This window comes from Lissotriton vulgaris, chromosome 7 (assembly GCF_964263255.1).
Source record: "Lissotriton vulgaris chromosome 7, aLisVul1.2, whole genome shotgun sequence".
NCBI lineage: Eukaryota > Metazoa > Chordata > Amphibia > Caudata > Salamandridae > Lissotriton > Lissotriton vulgaris.
This window is the reverse complement of record NC_141695.1, coordinates 674,396,339-674,416,174: the sequence shown is the minus strand read 5'-3', so window position 1 is coordinate 674,416,174 and position 19,836 is coordinate 674,396,339. Positions and strand designations below refer to the sequence as shown.

At 42.8% G+C, this 19,836-nt stretch overlaps 1 protein-coding gene across 3 annotated transcripts in view; it reads left to right on the top strand.

The window, feature by feature from the left end:
- Positions 1–19,836, top strand: part of TRIM25 (tripartite motif containing 25) — a 461,778-nt gene that overhangs the window by 307,524 nt on the left and 134,418 nt on the right. For all 3 annotated transcript variants that reach the window (XM_086930876.1, XM_086930874.1, XM_086930875.1), the window contains one exon: positions 10,420–10,512. In XM_086930876.1, the coding sequence (XP_086787002.1) occupies positions 10,420–10,512 (93 nt within the window). The remainder of the gene's footprint in view (positions 1–10,419; positions 10,513–19,836) is intronic.

The window sequence follows — 19,836 nt, the reverse complement described above, 5'->3', positions numbered from 1 at the left end:
CCAAAGCTGGGATCGCTAGGTGGATTGTGAAATGCATTCAGATCTGTTACGCTAAAGCTAAACGCACTCTCACTATCCCACCGAGAGCCCACTCCACCAGGAAGTTGGGGCCTCTATGGCTTTCCTAGGTAACATTCCCTTAGAAGATATTTGTAGAGCAGCCACATGGTCTACCACACATACTTTCACTAAACATTACTGCGTAGACGTGCACTACAAACAGCAGGCAGCTGTTGGTCAGGCTGTTCTCAAGACACTTTTTCAGACTGCTGCAGCTGGCACAGGCGGCCGCCGCTAATGGAGGGACTGCTATGTATTCTATGCACAGATATGAATTCAGCAGCCCACATGCCTCGAACTGCAAATGCTACTTACCAGTATGCATCTGTTCTTGGCATGTAGGGCTGCTGACATTCATATCTCCCACCCTCCTCCCCGGCGCCTGTAGCAGCTGCAGTCTTCATATATATATATATGCTCATAGCATGGTCATCACTCACATTCTTCACTCCATCTCTGCCAATGGCTAAAAACAATCTGGGGATGGAGCCGATGCCCATGCGCACTGTAGTCCAGGGGAGGAGCCACCGCGGCGATCTATGCACAGATATGAATGTCAGCAGCCCTACATGCCAAGAACAGATGCATACTGGTAAGTAGCATTTGCAATATCATACCCTGGCTCTAACCATCCCCAATTTCCGCCTGCAATCTATTTTCTTCTTCAGCTGCTGTCTTGCGAATGAGATGTGCTTGTAAGGTCCCCATATGTTACGTGGCCTACAATGTGTTGGAATATGGCATTATATTTGTCTGAATGCATATTGCAATAAGACAGGTCCGTATACCATTACAATAGAGTGGGTAGTGGTACCTTCACCCATTGTATGGCTACTCTCCTTCTTGCAAGCAGCTAGCCCACGGCTACCAGTTTAAGGAATACTTTTGGCAAGTTTTTGTCATATCCCAGAAAAGCGACTAGTAGTGTCTCAGGCATGGGTGTCTCCAGCATGTCTTGTAGTGCTACGAATATTACTGCCCAGAGCGGGCGAATCCCGGGCAGTCCCAAGCAACATGTGTGAAGTTGGCTCCCTCTGCCCCGCATCCCATGCATGGCCCACATGATAATCCCGCCAATTATTATAGTTCAGTAAAAAGTCTGGGCGTCACCATTGATAAAGACCTCTCCATGAAAACCCACATTGGAGCCATTATCTCTGCTAGTATGTTCCAGCTTCGCAAAATCCGGAAAATTACTCACCTGCTCTCTCACGAGGCCTTGGTGCAAATTGTCATCTCCCTTGTTCTCTCCCGTCTTGACTTCTCCAACTCCCTTTACTGGGGCCTTTCCAGGTCCCTGCTTCACCGCCTCCAGATGGTGCAGAACCAGGCAGCAAGACTCATCTGTAAAGTCCCCAAATGGCAATCTGCTAGACCTCTCCTGGCCAAGCTGCACTGGCTGCCCATTGAACAAAGGGCTGCCTTCAAAATTGGATGCCTAATCTACAAAGCACAGCATACCAAATGCCCGACCTTCCTGAAATCCCTCATCAACCCTCATCGTCCGACCCGCAACCTCCGTTCTGCCCACCTTCATCTTCTCACCTCCCCAGTGATCAAGTTAAAAAAATTGGGCGGCCGGAGATTCAGCTTCCTGGCACCCAAGCTGTGGAACTCCATCCCCCTACACATTAAAACCTCTGACACCTTGCTGAGCTTCAGAAAAGGCTTAAAGACCTGGCTCTTTTCAAACTCTCATTAGCTCTTTTCTCCTGCCCCAATTTCAATCTCAGCGCCAGGAAACCTCCGGTGTCAGTGCGCTTTATAAATGCAGCCTAACATTAACATTAACATTATCGATTGATTGCCCTAACAGATGTAGAGGCAAAAATATTTGCGAGTTGTGTTCTGGAAGACTTAGAAGCATGGGCATCAAGTAAGGATCTAATCCCAATTTTCCAAACTGGTTTTAGAAGAGGAGAAACAACCAATACGAACTTGATTTTAATTACTTTATTGGCCGACAGGGCTAAATATAAGAAACAAAAGCTGAATATATGTTTTATTGATTTAAAAGCCACTTTTGACTCTTTACCGCAAGACTTATTGAGGGTTAAGTTTTTGAATTGGGGTATACCAAATCGTTTATTAGACATGATTAAACTTTTATACACCGATACATAAATCCAGATTCAAGTCGGCGATGGCAGGAGCACTACACGCCGGCTGGAAACTAATACGGGTTTGAAGCAAGGCTGTGTTTTAGCCCCCTGTCTTTTTGATCTTTTTATGTCCGATCTACCATTTCATTTTAATGATGTCAATGCCCACTCTCCAACTATACAAGGTAAAGAGATTAAATATTTGCAATATGCTGACGATACAATTTTACTGAGTCACACAGCCGTAGGTTTAAAACGAATAGTTGATTCTTTTAATCAATATATTACTCTGAACTGTCTTAAAATAAATATTAAAAAGATAAAAATTATGACTACAGGAGGAAAGAAAGTAGGTTCAAAAGTATGGAACTTTAATGGGTTGTTTATTGAATCAGTAAAATCATACAAATATCTAGGAATTACATTTGATGAGAACATGTCATTTGGGCAGCAGTTCAGCAACCTTGAGGCAAAGGCAACATCGCTATCATTTGCATTTAGAAAGTTAAGGGATAAGTTATTATGCCCAAATTATGAGCACTTGCTGAAGGGAATGAAAGCTAAACTGATTCCATCCCTGGAATACGGTTTGATGATCTTCCGTGGCAAAGATGCAAAAATCTTAGATGACGTTTAGATAAACGTTTATAAATCAGTTTATAGGATTCCTAGATATATATATATAGGCCGTGCCAACGTAAGTTTAGAATTTGGACTAAAAAGACAAACTTTGGCTCTGCAATCTACTTATTTAAAATCTTTACTATCATTATCACAGTCAGAAAAAGGTTCTCTGTCATGTCAGTGTTGGCATGAGATTCTGAGGAGTGATCATGAAAGCAGTTGGAGATCATTTTTAAATGAGTGCTTACTTAACTTTGAATGCCCAAATTTAGAAGACGAAGTTAGAAGTAAAACACGCATTTAAAAGATCAATAAATCAATCAGTTAATTTACTGTCGACCATAACTGACAATGATGAGCTTAGGAAAAAAAACCATTCATGGTCAGTTGCTAACTTTTGGAAAATTGGAACCACAACCATATTTGTTTTCCTACCTAAAACCGTTTAAAAAAAATATGGTTTGGACGATACCCATCTAAGGATGGATTTCCAAAATGAGAAAAAAAAATGGCCTTCTAAAGTATGTAGGCTGTGTGGATTATGTGATGAAACAGTAGTTCATTTTGTAACTTTGTGTCCCCAATTATTAGTTGAACGGGGTAAGATCTTGTAGAAATGACATCATCACATGCCTCACTGGCGTATCACCACAAATTACTTTTCGTTTTGTTAAGTTTATTTTAATAGCTGAAAAAAAACTATTATCTTGTGATGACGCAGTCTTATAAAATAGGTACATACACCATTAATGTGGTTATAAGTATATCTAGAGAATAAAGACGCTTGAATTTTTGTCGGATTACATTGTGATTATAAAATCAGCACAAATGCACTTTACTATTTGCTATTTACCTCAATTGTCAACTGTATTGATATAATCTAATTTGCGGGTTTATGTAATATATATTTTATCTGTTAAGAACTGTTGCCATGAACATTGCTCACTGCTCATGCTTCCTACTGTTGCTAAGTTAACTGGCTTAAGTGGCTTATTTGTGTACATAATGATTTTGTAAATGTTAACCTTATGAAACTTTACGCTGTGGCTGCATAAAACAGGAATTGGAAACGTCGTTTTCCTTTTTTTGTGTGAATTTGAAGTCATAATGTCGTTTTTTATTGTTCATGTATGGTTTTTTTATCGATTGTAATGATTTTAATTAACCATGCAACCACCGTCCTCCTGCAACCCATATTTGTGTAGCTGCACCGGGGTGTATTATTCCCTGTTAAGGTATTTGAAGTGTTTAGGCGGTGCTGCCCTTTCTGGGAGATAGACTTAGTTGCCAAACAGCAGTGCTTCCACTACTCCTCTGTGATATCGGCACCCAGTTCTTCTGCCATTCCTGATATCACCTGCACTAGGTTGCTCCCTATCCTCGCCGAGGTGTATTGTGTTGAGATCCCACGTTGTGGGGAGTGCCCCTGTAATAAGTATGTCAATAATGGTAGCTCCTGTGGTTCCAACATCTCGTCTCCCAGCAGCGCGCGCAACGATTGTCTCACTCGGTGAAAGTGATATTTAGTAAGCCATGATGCCTCTGTATTTTGTGTTTGTAACTGTTCCCAGGTATTAGCTGTTCTATCCGTCAACAAGTTGCCTAGGTATCTTATGTTTAGTTTGCGAAGTGCTTGATTTATGGCCCTGTCCTCCCCCAGGTGGAACCAGCTGCACCACTTGATTAGTAAATTTGGGTAGGATAGAAGTGTGATTTTCTGTGCATCTGCAGTCTTTCTTAATTGGTGCCTAGTGGCCCGACATGATCAGTAACGCGGAATCGCCGTTGTGATTGGCTTAGGAGGGAACGTGGAAGAGGAAGAGGGCTCACCCCTTCTCTCTCCAAATACAAATAAGGTAGTTCCTTCGTGCGTGTATCCGATAATATGCATGGATTTGCTGCGCTGTGCTTTGCATAGCGCCCCTCCCATAATCACAGTAAGGGTCTATGCTATGATAAGGTGGTATAAGGACACTCACTGTTTGTAGGTCCTGCTGCTTGCGCTTCTGAACCAGTTGCCGACCTGGGTTAGGGGAAGGCTAGTCTCCCTGGCCAGTCGGCACTTCTCGTCGGGTGCGTGGTAGCAGTGGCAAGTTGTAGTTCCCGACAGGGCTTGTTGAAAAGAAGCAGGAAACTGTGATAATGAATGGGTGCATAGATGGATGGTTAGGTGCACGGGGTGAGTGAATGATGGAAGGGCAGAGAGAGAGAGAGAGGGGGGATGTATCGAAGGAAGGAAGGAAGAAATAGGGAAGAAGGAATTATGAAATGAAGTGAGAACGAGAAACAGTGACATAATGGAAACTGATAAACAACTGCCCTGGTGGGGTCTGTCCACACCAAGGTGCAGCCCTTGCCCAGTGATGTTTTGTTTTTTGGCAAATCCTAAGCCCCCCCCTAAGTAATAGTACTTATACATGTGCTTAAGGTATTGTCATTCAATAGAGGATATGAATTAAACTACCCAACACCATTGTTTCTTTTCAAGTATAACTGTCTGATATTTGTTTAAATCCAACTAAATAAGGAGTTTAAGAAAAGCCTCGAAATGAGATGTTTTATAATGTTGACTGTTTCTCCTAATAGCAGCCTAAGCAAATTCTTATTGCAGGACCTAATGTTAAATATCTTTTGGGTGATATCTAAGCTGAATATCTAAATTTTATTATTTCGGAAATTCACTTCAGCTAAAACATAGATTGTATTTGAAGTGAAGTTCACGTTGTAGCCGCTTTCCTACTCACTCATGTCCTATTTTGATTCGCTGTGTCAGGAATCAGATAAGAATGACTGCCAGAAAGCATGGTCTGTACCAGTATGACACTGCACAGGTTTTCTTTGCAGCAGACTTCTCTGACACGAATGCTACAAGGCAGAAATCTCGGACTCTAGATCAAACATGCCCTGTTAGAACCAGGTGTGAATATCATCATGATAGAAGGGTGCACACAAGAATTTGAGGAACCGGAAGACCTGCAATAATTTTTGGACGAGATGGACACTGGCTATAGATACAATGATGGCATTCGACCATCTGGCTCAACTGGAAGAAGAGATCTCTTGCCCGTCTCATGTTAAGGACAAGAACTGAGCTAAATTGAAGAGACTGGAGAAAGGGATCCAGAAGTTGTCCAGTGGCAGAGACTCACACTATTGGAAGCACAAGATATGCAAAGACAAATCAAGATCTCCATTGAAGGTCTAGATTTCTTGAGACCTGACCTTGTTCTGAACCAAGGGCTCAATGTAACTGGTTCGCAGAACTGATGGACAGGTTTGAGCACACCTGGAGGTATGGTTTCCGGGAATAGGTTGGTGGACTTTTTTAGTTGCAGTTCCTTACAGAGGTGGGGGAGGGCAAGTGCAGGTTTTTGCAGTCATCGAACACTCCTTTAACTTGCTAGACTTCCCAGGACTCATTATTTTGGCGTGTTGTTTGGGATCTTATCCTTAATTCTCATCCTTACCTTCTCTGTCCCCCCCTTTTCCCAGCTCCCATTCACCCAGCATGGGCAGTCCCTTATCGAATCTGAAGGGTGGTTCTCCCTTACGGCACGTCCCTGGAGTGAACTCTAAACTATGCTGGGCTTGTGGACATATCTTCCACACACAGTGGCAGTATTACGAGGCGAGGTGTCTGGTGCATCACAACATATGTGATTGGACGTGATTTGCTCTGGGGCCTTGCGACACACCAGTTTTGTTGCCACCCGAATTTACCCTTCAATGAGTGATTAGTCTTAGCCTAAGATAGTGTTTTCTCTCTGCCTTCCCTGAATATTATATTAGCCTCCTTACCCACCTACCCCACAACATTACTGATGCCTTCTCCCCACAACAGGTATTCCTGAGAGCCCCTGAATGACTGCCTCTTTTGTGGAAGTAAATTTGTGTGGGTCTTTACCCGAAATATATGCTGCTTGCTACAGGTGCTGCTGCGAGTGTGTGTTCTGCACCCACAATACTTATTTCTCACAGATTATAAGTGCACTGAGTGGCAGGTATAATGGCTTCCTCAATATGTAGGGTGCTAAAGGTAGTCTCCCTCAATGTCAACACAACGGTCTGACATTATATCAAGCGCATAAATGTCCTCAAATGTTTAGCCAGGCAATGACCGGACGTAGCACCTACACAGGAAACCTCTTTGACTCCTGATAAAAGTGAAAAACTCTGTAGAGATTGGGTGGGGCTGGTTTTCCATGCTATCAGATCCACATCCCTTGGAGAAGAGGGTGCGCCGGCGGGACTGGTTCGGAAATAGGGAGCGGCTATACTCCCCTATAAATCACTCTTATATGAATGCCTTTGAAAAGGGACAGAGCCAGACGGTTATTCCGTTTTTGTTAAACTTAAAGTTCATACTACATACCTCAAACTAGGGTCATTATACTCCTTAGTGGGAGACAAGGCAATTTTCGTTGCTGACCTCAACAGACTTATCTCCGTTGAATGCACCAAAGTTCTACTGGGAGGTGGTTGGAATGTAACAATGGACTCTGTACTGGACAGATCGGAGGTTCAGAATACTAAACATAATAGGGACAGATTTATCCTTCATGATCTAATACATGAAAATGCCCTCATCGAGCCGTAGCGATCGACCCACACTCAAGTGTGACTATATATTTACCTCTTCCCCGCACTGCAGACTCACCCGTATAGACAGTTTCTTATCGACAGCATCTCTTGCAAGATATGCAATTCATACATCAATAGTGCAGAGTGGAATTTTAGATTACGATCTTATTGATCTTCATGTTGATGTTGGCCTCGCAGCATCCCCAAGAAGTTCCTGACGCATGAATGTCTCAAAATATAGGGCACATTAGGATAAGGAACGTCTCCACTCGTACCTGAAGCAATTCTTAGCAGACAATGGGGAATCAGTGTCGAAAGCTCCAGTCCTATAGGGGCAGGAAAAGTCTATTTGAGAGGGCTCCTCCTGAGAGAGGCTGCTATAAATAAAAAACAAAATGCTGACAATCGAGTTTCTATGGAAAGAGGTTAATTTACTTACTGTCAAATGTTCTAAAACACAGTTGCATACTGATCTAAGGGTGATTCTTCAGGCTAAATCGGATTTAAAGACCTATGTACTACAGCGGTAGGGAAGTTGCTTTTTATTCTCCGGCAGACATTACGAGCGGGGACAGACCAGTGCTTAATTTGAGCAGGTGCACTTCTTGCACAGGGCCGGGGCTACAATTTCTGACCCTGATGGTGGTGGTCTCAATATTAATTGTTCAAATTCAAAATACAAAGAACATACATTGCATGTTGACTGGCTGGTAAATGTTCATAGACAGGCCAGCATACACCTGTCCAGGCAGGCATGATTGTGTATCACCACGTTAGTCATGATGTCATCTCGATCACAAATCCAAGAAGTCATCGACAAATTATGTCTTGCATTCTATTCCTTGAGTCTGCTGCACCCTGCCACTGCCTGAGCCTAGGCCTCCCATTGGATAATTGTAGCTGGGGGCTGGCTCAAGTCGGAGATGAGGCAAGGGAGCTGCGAGAGCGCATTTGGAACTTGGGAGTGAGGGATCTTGAGGAATAATAATCAAAAGTAAGTGTGGACTTTCCACTTGCTCTGTAGCCAGAGTAGCATATCCTGCAGCCTTGCATTGCTGCTATCCTCAACGTGCTCGATGCAGCTGTGGCTCAACACAACTTGTGTGCGCTATGGCGTCACCTGTAGAATCTGTGCACTGCACTGCACCCCAGCATGGTAATTGCTGAGTCCAGTAGGCACCACAGCCATACTTACCGGCATTGGCAGCATTACGGCTGGGGACCATGCCAGTGCTGTAGCAGGCAGGGTCACAGCAAGCCGAGCAATGGATGCCAATGCCGCCGCCATCCCAGTACCTGTTAATTACAGGCAGCAGTAGTAGTGACATCACCTGCTGTGCTTGAGCAGCTACCTGTTCTGCAAATAACCCAGTTATACTGCAATGATTAATATATGCAAAAAAAGCATTTTCATTTGGTGTACATTTTGTTTTTGCACTCAGTGTAGGTAAGAAGGTAAAACACGTCATCTTCCACTTCTTTAGGAAGGACAACAGGAAAAAGCAGAGTTCAAAATAGCAGGGACAAGTACAGACTGACGACAGTGGTCACAGGCAGCAGCAGTGTTACAGAGAGAGAGCAGGAGTAAAGGGGAGAAAGAAACAACAGTAGTCGAGAGAAATAAGACGGAGCTAAGTAGAAGAAAAGGAGAGCAAATCAGATACAAAGAGAAAGCAGCCATGATGTAAAGAGCGCATTAAGAAGAGAGAAGATAGAATGAAAGGATGTAGAGAACAGGACAGAGCTAATCACTGCTAGAAGAGTGATCGTAAAGAGCCAAGATCGAGGGGAGAGAAAGCAGAGCATGGATAGAAGTAAAGAGGAAAAAGGGCAGGGGTAGAATGAATAGAGGGCAAATCAGAAATGCAGGGAATAAGGTAACACACCGGGTGTGACAAAGATGATAGAAAACAATTAGAGAAGTGAGAGGATAGACTCTTACAGCAAAGACGTAGGGGATAGACAACAGATCAAGGTTAGAAGATAGAGACTGTGAGAGTGTTGAAAGTGGGACTCACCGGAGTCAAAATGTTCAGCACCTGCACTTCTTTTTTTTACAAATTAAGCACTGGGACAGACTGCAGACAGGTTATTTACTATGCAGCTCTGCCAGGCAGAAACAGGTAAGACTATTACTTCTCAGAGTAAACATAAGGGGGAACAGCTTAACCATCCAACTGATTTCACTACATAATTCAGAGAATCCCGTAAGAAATACAGTTACTGTCATCAATGGCACTGGTCACCAGAAGAATTACACAAACTAAAAACCTAGTTTGCATTAGCAGTGCTAGGTAGTGATATAGTACACATTGTATGGGAATGTCCGATGGTACAGACATACTGGGGTCAAATATGGAATCTCATGTCTCACACCTTGAACATACCGCAGAACTACACGACCCCTCCTGTCTCGTATCCCGGTGGGTGTCCACAGCTATTGGGGCTGTGAAGATTTGTTTTTGCGTCTGTGGAAGACCAAGGAGGTACCCAATCTAGAAAATGTGGTTGGACAACATGTATGACGCAGCGCCCTTTGAGAAGTTTATTTACAAAATAAATGACAGATTGCTGCAATTTGAAGCCGCATGGGGGTAGTTTCTCCATTATTCCCGTTAAACACTACTCGGGAACTGAATTCATTTTTTATCACCCTGCCCTGTCTCCTCTTGACTTGGGCTGTCCCTAGTTGACACCGCTCCTTGTCTAGCTTTACACAGTCCACTTGTTCTGGAACTTTGTCAGGGTTTACTGTTGATGGAAAAAGAGCATTAAGACGTGGGGCAAAAGGCATTGATTGAGGATAAATATGTATTGACAGTGACCCAGTGGGTCGTGGGTATTATTGGTGTTTGACTGACTTATTTTATATTGTTTGTCTGTACAATTCCTGACAGTGTCTCTTTTCTGTGTCTTACAGAATGTTTTGTTCTTGGATGTGCTCAGTGATGAACATTCCCAAAAAAGAATTGCTAAAAACAATATTATTGTAACGACAGAATAAGTTGTTAGTCCAAAGTTGAACTGACCTGCCATGTTTGTTTTTTAACAGAGGACGGCCGGCCAGCCAGCATGCCACCACCGCCCCTTTTCAAGAAGATACCTAAACAAAACCCTCCAGGAGGCAGAAACAAATCTGCAACAAGTAAGCGAAACCCAGTAGTTTAAGGGATTATGCGTCAAATTGAAAACTATGCAAGGCCACATCTCTGCCCTTTTAAAAAGGTTTTACATTTTAGTTAATGTTCTTTTTAGTTACTATATAAGGGTAACGTAGGTACACATCGAATGAGAATTTTTAGCTGTTCTTAATGATGCACACAGTTTTGAGATTAAACCGCATTAAAAAAAGCCAAATGTTGGCTTTTGTATATTAAAAAGCAGGTTTCCGTTTACACAGAGGTGTGTAGCTTGCTGGGGAGGAGACGTGTAAAGCAAGTCAGATCATCTGTACTGCAATACAAAACAGGTGAGGGTAGGGCACAGGAGGAGGCGATGAATATGAGTTGAGGCGGCACAGCTTTGTAATAGGGGGAAATGAGAATAGAAAGTGGAAGGATAGAGTAGATGGAAAGGCACAGTGCAGTTTGCAAAGAAGGAGGAATCAGTTGCAATCGGCATAGGAAGATAAGAACGAGTAGTGGAAGAGGGGTAATACAGCAACGGCAAAAGCAAGGGAAATCATATATCAGGACACAGTAATTAAAATATATAAAACAACAAATTAAAACTCCTTCCTTGTGAATCCCTTCAGACAAGGAGGGAGGGGCCCTATTTTACAATAAAAGACAATACTCAGAACATATAAACATAGGCTGGGAGAATACAATAAACAACAGCATATGTCTTTACAGTCACTAATCTTCTTGAGTCGTTGTTCGCATCACAAAGTCTCGTAAAATTGTGAACTGATATATGATTTGCCTATTGGTTTTAGATGAGATTTGGTATATGGGTAAAGAAAATATTCTCTTTTTTTACACAAAAATATATAGGTGTGGTGTTTGTACCTTAATGACATCGGGGGACATGAAGTATGGAATGAAATTGGAATGGGAGTGTCGAATGTGCCCGAGTTTGAATATACAAACCCAACAGGAGTTTTTCTCTGGCTGAATAGTCCTATATGATGTCTTATCCCTTTGGGTGAGTGCTGCCCCGCTCTGCTTACTTGATCTAGTATGAGCATCTCCAAAGAATTGTCTTGATGATGTCCAGTAAATTTGTGAAGTATGACAATGACTCCAGCCCAGTAAGCCACCAGCAGTCTGCACAATCAATGGAAGTGGGGAAGATCTGCTTCAGGGAAACAGCGGGGCCAAGCAGAGGAGGACCCTGGGTAAATCTTAGCAACACGATAGAGTGTAAGATAGGTTCTGTTCAGAATATTGAATTGGATGTGTGAATTACGAGAGACAGTATGGGGATTGGATGAGTCATGGCAACAGTCTGAACCATGTAGCGGGCAGCCTATATCTTGTCCTGCGTGCTCCGGAAGGGGAGTTCTGGTTGAGTGCCTATGTTGTAGGTGAGCTTGGTATAACCAGTGAACCAGGTGTGTGGAATGCGTAAAGGGCCTGTGTAACACCTTGTTGGTGGTCTCTGCATCTCGGACTAAGAATGCAGTTCTCAATACTTGATTAAGTTGGGCGCATGTGAGAAAGTGGCTGGGAGGAATTGAGTGGTCTGTCTGGAGCAATTCAAATGTTGATAGGTCACTATTGGAAAATAAATCAGAAAAGGTAAGAATTCCTGTCAGCCTTATTCTTTTAGATGAGTCAGAGGTATAGCTCTGTTAAAGGCTACAGCCCCGCCAAAGAATTGCAGGGGCATAAAGAGATCTATGCTTTTGAAGGGTGTGTGAGTATCAGAGGCAATGTAAGGCCGTAGAGAAAGGGGGGGGTCTCGGATGGGGGGCCCTTAGTGAAAGAGTTATTGTATGTATGAAGCTCAAGTTTCACTCCCTGTCCAGGAGGCCAGTCTCCATGACAGAGTGACCGTCTATCCAGCGAATCCTCAAGTGAAGTTGAGCTGCAAGGTAGTACTGTTCAAAGTTCGGGCGTCCTAGGCCCCCTATATCGGTTGATACTTTAAGAGTGGCCTTTTCCATACATCTGGAACCCAAGTGCCAAATGAACTCACTCAATATCGCTTCCAAGTTTTGAAAAAGAGGAGTGGTGGATCAATAATGGAAAGTTAATGAAGAAATATAAAAAGATAGGGAGGAAGTATCATTTTTGATCAGTGCCATCTGTCCCATGGCGAATAGCAGCCATGTTGACCAAAAGGAAAATCATGCCTTCAGTGATCTGATAGCTCTGCCTAGGTTACTATCCCGTAGATCTCCTGGTGAAGGATATACATTAATACCAACATATTTGATGGTGATCAGTTCACATGTGAGTCTTGAATCTATGGGTAGAGGGACCCTAGAATGTAACCCATGGTGAGGGGAAATGCAGGACTTGAACCAGTTGACTTTTAGTCCAGAAAACTCTTGAAATGCCCAGAAATAATGGGCTATAGGAGCAAGATCTGACTGTGCATCTTGGACATAAAGGATGTATCATCCGCATAAAGTGAAGCTAAGTGGTATACCTCAGTGTGCGATAGAGAACACCTGTGACGCGATCCTCTACCTATAGGAAAGGTCCTGTCTTGACCCTGGCAGTTAGGAACGCATAGATAAGGCAAATCTACCTACACCAATTAGTGCCTCCAATTCTTTTTAGAATTTCCAGCATATAATCCCAGCATATAATCCCATCCAAGGGAGTCAAGCCTTCTCCAGAGTGACATGCGTTGCCGTCAGATAACAATCTGCAGAACTTACCATAACATCCCTAAGTCTGCAAAGATTATGTGAGGTGCTACGACCTGAACCACAGCCCCATTTAACAGGACGGGTCAAGGAGGTGAGCTGTAGGAGCAGGCGATTAGACAGCAGTTTTGTGAGGATTTTAAAGTCGACATTAAGGGTCGACAAAGGACAGTAGGAAGTCAATACCTTTGTGACGATAGGTTTAAGCATTATAGAGATAATCGCTTCATTCAAAGAGCCTGAGAAGCTTCTCCTCTCCTTGAAGGTAGTATAGCACTGCAGGAGCTTTGGTGCTAGCTGAGGAGCAAAGAGTGTATAAAATTCTGATGGAATGCCATCTGCCCCCGGGGACTTCCCTCGAGGTAGGTCATTTAGCTCCGCTTTGAGCTTCTGAAGTGAGAGTGAAAGGTCAAGTTTTTCCCTGGCTGTAGGAGACAGCCAGGGTAATGGGAGCCAGTTAAGTAAATCAGTCATCTTTTCAGGGGTGAAACCTGCAGTAGGTGTATAAAGAGACTCATAATGAGCGCGAAATGCATTGTTAATGGTTAACTATGAAGTCAAGTATTTCACCTGATGGAAAAGACAGTCTGAGTGGAGTAGAGAATTGCGGCCTTGATCTGACAAAATACGCCAAGAGTCTGCTCGGTCTGTCTCCCTCATTATGGGTTCTGGCCTGATGAGCATTGTAATCAAAGCGTAGAGTTTGTCTCTGGCCTCCAACAGGGAATGTTGAAGAATAGGTATAATATCTGTAGCTCTTCCAGAGGGGGCATTGTAGCTGCAGCTCGAGAGAGTGTAGAGAGGTTTCTAAGTGTCTGAGTTCATCATTCTGCACCCTGCACACCACAACCACTGACTTAATATAGAATCCAAGGATGACTAAGTCAAAGGCCTCCCATTCCATCAACAGGGACGAGGTGGTGTGTGTGTATAGTCAGTGAAATAGGCCTCAATGTTGTCATTCAGTGATTGGTGAAACCCTTCGTTCTCCAGTAATGACTGTTGTAGGTGCCAAGTGTGAATCTGCCTCGAGCATCGTCCGCAGGTAAGGTCAAATAATAAAGGGTTGTGATTCAATAGTGAGCTGAGACCTTCACGGGTGAGTAGCGCAATTTATAAACTCCCTGATTGATTGATTGATTGATTGATTGAATGACCTGGCCAGGTATGTGATGGTTGCCACTAGTGGGTGGATGTCAGGGGTGACTATAAACCTATCTATCCTGGAAAAACTGCACTGCACTGGACTGGAGAGTAACCCCACCATGATGGGAAATTCACTTGCCAAATGTCACCAGGTGCGAACTGTCGAACCATGCCCGGAAGGCCCTTGTTGCCGGGTTGTCCGAGGATTGCGGGAACAGGGGTATAGAGTGATATAAAGAAATATCTAAAACACAGTTGAAGTGTCCTCCTAAAACCAACCCAGTCAAGCTGACAATCAGGCCTGTAAAGGCAGGGAGCTATAATAAATCGTCCCTTTTGTGCTGTAATCACTGGATTGTTGAACGCCTCCAAGTCAAGTGTCCCAGAAGAAGCATGGTCACAGGATGTACTGAAGCCTGAGATAGCGATGCGGGGGGTAGCGGAAAGGTCCTGCAGTGGCACTAGCACCTTGAATACACACCATTGCTCTCGCTGAGCTTGAGAGGAATGGAGGCCTCTGAGGTTTTGATTCTGGAGATTTGGCCTCCTAACTGTCACAGATATAGCACGGATGCTGGGATTCTGAGGTGGTGAGATCGGAGGACAGGGCAGTGGAGGGCCCTCCGAGGCTTCTAGCCAGTCCCACACAGATTCCAGATCCGTAAAAACAAATTGACCGCTGGTCAGCCGTAACTCAGAGGAAAGAGTAGGCAGAATTTTAGTTGCGAAGGATTGTTGCCCAAGTCTGGGTATAAGAAAATGATAATCTGGGTATTGTCTGCAATCAGGAGCATGAAGAGACAAAACACTTCCCACAATGTCAACAAGAGGGAGGAATCAGATTTTAGAAATCTTTGGGATCAACATGGAGCCCTGAGGAATACCATCTAACTTTAAAGGTGTCTTAAATCAGAGGCAGGGCCCCAGAACAAAATAATGAAAGAGGTGAGAAGAACTACCTAAGAAAGGCAATAGTGGCTTCAACCGAATGCAAGAATACAATAAAGGGGCTCACAAAGGGAGGTCAGGTGCAAACTAGTGACAGCAGAAAACACCCATCAGCTAACATTGTTGCCAGGTAAGTTCTAGAAAGCGTGCCGCCTTTAAATACACTTTTACCCTGAAAGGTGACTCAAGCAACAGGAGTATTTGAAAAAAACAACTTTATGATCTCCTATACTTTGTATGATCCTTTTCCCAAAGCAAGATAACTGTGCAATATTTTCTGCATGCCTTCTTCTGTTTCAATTACGAGACCTACCAGCTCCCATTTAGTACAACACTAACACAGCTGAAGGAAACCTACACCTGCTCTCCTAGGTATTCAGACACTCCACTGCACCAATCCACGAGGTCTCTGCATGCATGATAATCTTAGAACACAGTGATAACTTGAATTCTATGCAGTCCTGACTCTTTACAAGTGGGTATTACTACTGACAAATCCTTTTGTAATAAAGTACACCCACCAGTGCCCTCAGTTTTCCTTGTTTGGAAGCTGGGGAGGGCTCAGAAGGGTATGCTCGCCTTCTGTATTGGTCTTTGTATTTTTGCCAGCTCTTCTCAATCACTCGCCTATGCAGACGTTTAAGAATTCCATTACCTCAGAGATAGGACTTGATACTTGATTTTGCTACTCTACAAATTCTTCCTGGAATTTACTCCAGATACTGATCTCCTTGTTCATTGAAAGAGACAGAATAAATATACCTGTCCATCACTGCCTAAACTGATAGCCTCATTCAGGAAACTAGCCCATGGACGTACTGATATGCCAGAGTGAAGAACAGATGATGTGTGGTGTCACGAGGAACTCCATTCTGTATCAAAATATAAGCCAGTGGCTTTTTCCTCTACCAGTGGCCCCTTAGCAATCATCAAAGTCGTTTCCATTCCACTTTTGATTGTATTTGTAACGTTCCTGAAACATCTAGAGAACTTAGAAATGTTTATTGACTCTTACATAGATAATCTTTCAGTTATCTCTGCCTAGTTAATAGGCTTGGAGAAATATTTTCACTAACAAATTGAATGAAATGGCTGGGTGGCACTTTGATGGTATCCATTTACACACTTCAAACCGAGATTTTATATCAGAGTGGGGCTTCTATGGTCAGTGCCTCATTAATGCACAATCTGTTTTAACCAGTGCCATTGATTCTTTTTTTAAACCTCCCTGCAGTTTCCTTCATATCAGTAGGAACAATAGTTGAGCTTTATTATTTCTATCAATCATAGCACTTTATTTTGGACACTAATGCTACAATAAAAGTATACGAGGTTACCATCACAATCCAACACTTTTAGAGGGAATAAATATATGAAAAGGAGTCACCCATTCGTATAAAAATCAGCAGCAGAGAAAACTCCACATATAAAACAGGGCATCTCAAAATAGACTGTAAAACACACATGCAATAATCTTAAAGTGCAGAAGATTTCAAATAAAGTGCAGTGCAAAGTGCCAGGATCACATAAATAATTCATTAAGGTGCATACAACTTTTGTCCAGAGATTGAACCACCCAACTAAAAAAACAAAACGATTTTCTTCCGCTAACTGCACAGTTCAGAAAAGAGCAGATATTTAAGCAGCTAGATGGGGACTTCAGTCGTCGTAAATACACTAGGGCTAGTTTTAAAATGTGAAAACTTTTTTGTAAGATCAATAAAAACTTTGGAGAAGAAAGTAAAGTGCAAAAGACGTAGGGGGAAGGATTCATTACATGGACATAACAAGACTCTTTAGGGATCAAATTGGCTAAGCGGGAAGCCGAGACACCACCTCTAAAATCCTAGACTAAACCTGGTAAGCAGCAGCCTATGTACGTAATAAATAGTGGGTGTAGGGTCTAAGGGGAGAAAATTATTTAGAGACCAGAAAGACAGACTAAACCCCCATTCACAATATGACAAAACAATGAAAACTGTCAATGGTCTATAAAACTAATATGGGCTAAGAGAATGTCGCGGAATCTGTGTCTACCTATAAGGTGTATACAACAAAGAGGAAATGAATCCCATCAGCCCACCCATATAGCAGAGCATCATCATCTGGGATACCTTCAAAGATGGTCCGGCTAAGGAGCCACACACCTGTTGGTATTGTGTGCTTCTCCAAACCAAAGGAACCACCAGTGATAGATCACACCAAAAGAGAAATATGTTCGTAATGGTGTGGGATATCAAATGCAGTGAGAAAACTAAGTGAGAAAAAATCAAAAGTGAAAAATGTAAAATTGGCTACCATGACATAAGGGCAACTTTATTATGGAAACATCATGGTGTCAATATTAAAATGAGTGCACAACAGTTTGAAATTATAACTGTCTGCTAAAGATGGTACTTGGTCAACATGTTTCAGCCATTGTAGGAAAAAATGAACCTACCTGGCTTTCGTCAGGACCTTTGGAACACTACTGAAATTTAAGCAAATGATAAACTTCTGTGAATAAAGAAATAACACATAACGTTGATACCAAACATCCTACCGTACGCTGGGTTTTCCATACGGGGGATGTCTGTTTCATAAAGGATTCTTTCCTAAAAAAAGGGGGGGAATACACAAATACATAAAGACAACAAATAGGTAGAACACAGACACACATCTCTGTTTATTTGCGCCACATATTGCATTATTGCCTAGTGGTCATTTTTCACAGTGATAAAAATTGTTTGTTTCATTTTTACTCACCAAAATATGCTTGGGAGAAAGCCTCGCCTCACCTGGCCACTGCTCAGAGATGGAGGCCAAGCCCTATTTGTGAAATAAAAATAATAATGGATGCCTGATTAGGTCAAAAACCATAATAATGTTTCAATAGCATATCAGCTAAAAACCTAGGCATTGTTTCGGAGCTTCTATGAGGCAGCACCCAACAAGGCTGCCATGTGACAAAGACGAGAATGATAATATTCTCCAAACCTACCAGTATATCACTTTAAATGCAGTGAACTGGACTCTTCAAACCAGGTAGTTGCTCCTGGTAAATTTAATAAATGAGTGGAAGACAGCATCAGAATTAAGCTCAGCATCTCCATCGTGGTCCAGCACTAACAGAACTCTGCTTGATCTGAAGTAAAGAAAAGAAGAAAAAGACGCTTCGCTGCGAGGGTTGATGGAGCATCGCTGAAACCTGTCCGTCGGTACTCCTAGACTGAACCCGAGCCGAGGGGGAGGTACCGACCTGGAGCAAATCTCAAATATGGGTTCTTGCTATTCAGCCAGAGTTGGAAGTCCAAAATTGATTGTTGTTCCCAAAGCCAAATGACCAAAATGTCGTCAATATAGCGTTTCCACAGCAACACCTGATGGTAAAATGGGTTGCTTTGGTTGAGGACACACCTTTTCAAAAACCACCCTTGGACAGATTGACCTTCGTCACCACTTTCAGTACCTTATCAAACAGAGTACAGAAAACTGTGCGAAAAAACTGGAAGATCCTGAATATTGCAGGATCAAACATTATTCTCATTCAAGAGAGGAACAAGCCTAAGAGACAGTCTGGTTCATATCAGACCCAGACAAGAAAGGAAAGAATCCACTAATACTTTGTGGCATCTGCCTGCTGTACAAGGACACTATCCTTGCGGTTCATGTACCGCTTGTCCACAGACAAAAAAGACTTTGACTATTATCATTGGGACCAATAGACCTTGGCTCCTCAAGAACCACACTAACTGCAATAGCGAAAAAGTTATTTATCTCATTACATGCCCTTGCTCCCTACGCTATGTAGGTATGACTACAAGAAAAGTCAAAGTGAGAATAAATGAGCACAAAAGCACCATTCGGTGCAATAAACAAGCCACCCGACTGACAAATCATTTCTTACAGATGAAACATAGAGCTGAAGAAATTAGGTGGACAGTTTTAGAGCAGCCTTTTGTGCCTCAACATGAGAGGGATGTGACTAGGTACCTTTTTCTTAAAGAGCAGAAGTGGATTTTCAGGTTGAGGAGTGATACAGAAGGTCTTAATGACGACATTCCGTGGGTGACTATGTAAACATACACTTTCTTGTGACTGGACTTACAGATTTGGATATGTCATTATATATTATTTTATCTGGCTTATGCCATACTACCAACGACAGTTAATGTGGCTTAGCCCTCACACCCATTCCACGTCCAGTCTACTCTCTGCACTATTCCTAGGCATAAGAATGGTCGTTATGTCATCTAGCCTTTGGGTATGCTGGGGCCCTTTCCTGACTCTTTGTATTCCTTTTTGTGATATGAGACTCTTTAATATTCATTTTTTGGACATATACTGATTTGCTGGTTTGCGAATCTTTTACAACAGACCAGGAGGATGTGGCCATATCCCTGCCAAATAATCATTTGTGTTTGGTTGCGATAAGATATGCGTTATTCTAGTTATGTGACATTAGTGCAACCTGACAACTCACCTTGCAATGCTGTGTGCGATTGCAGTATCTGTGTGATCAAGATCTGGTAGCCTACTAGCAGTGCACCGCTTGTGTCTGCTACTGCACTGACG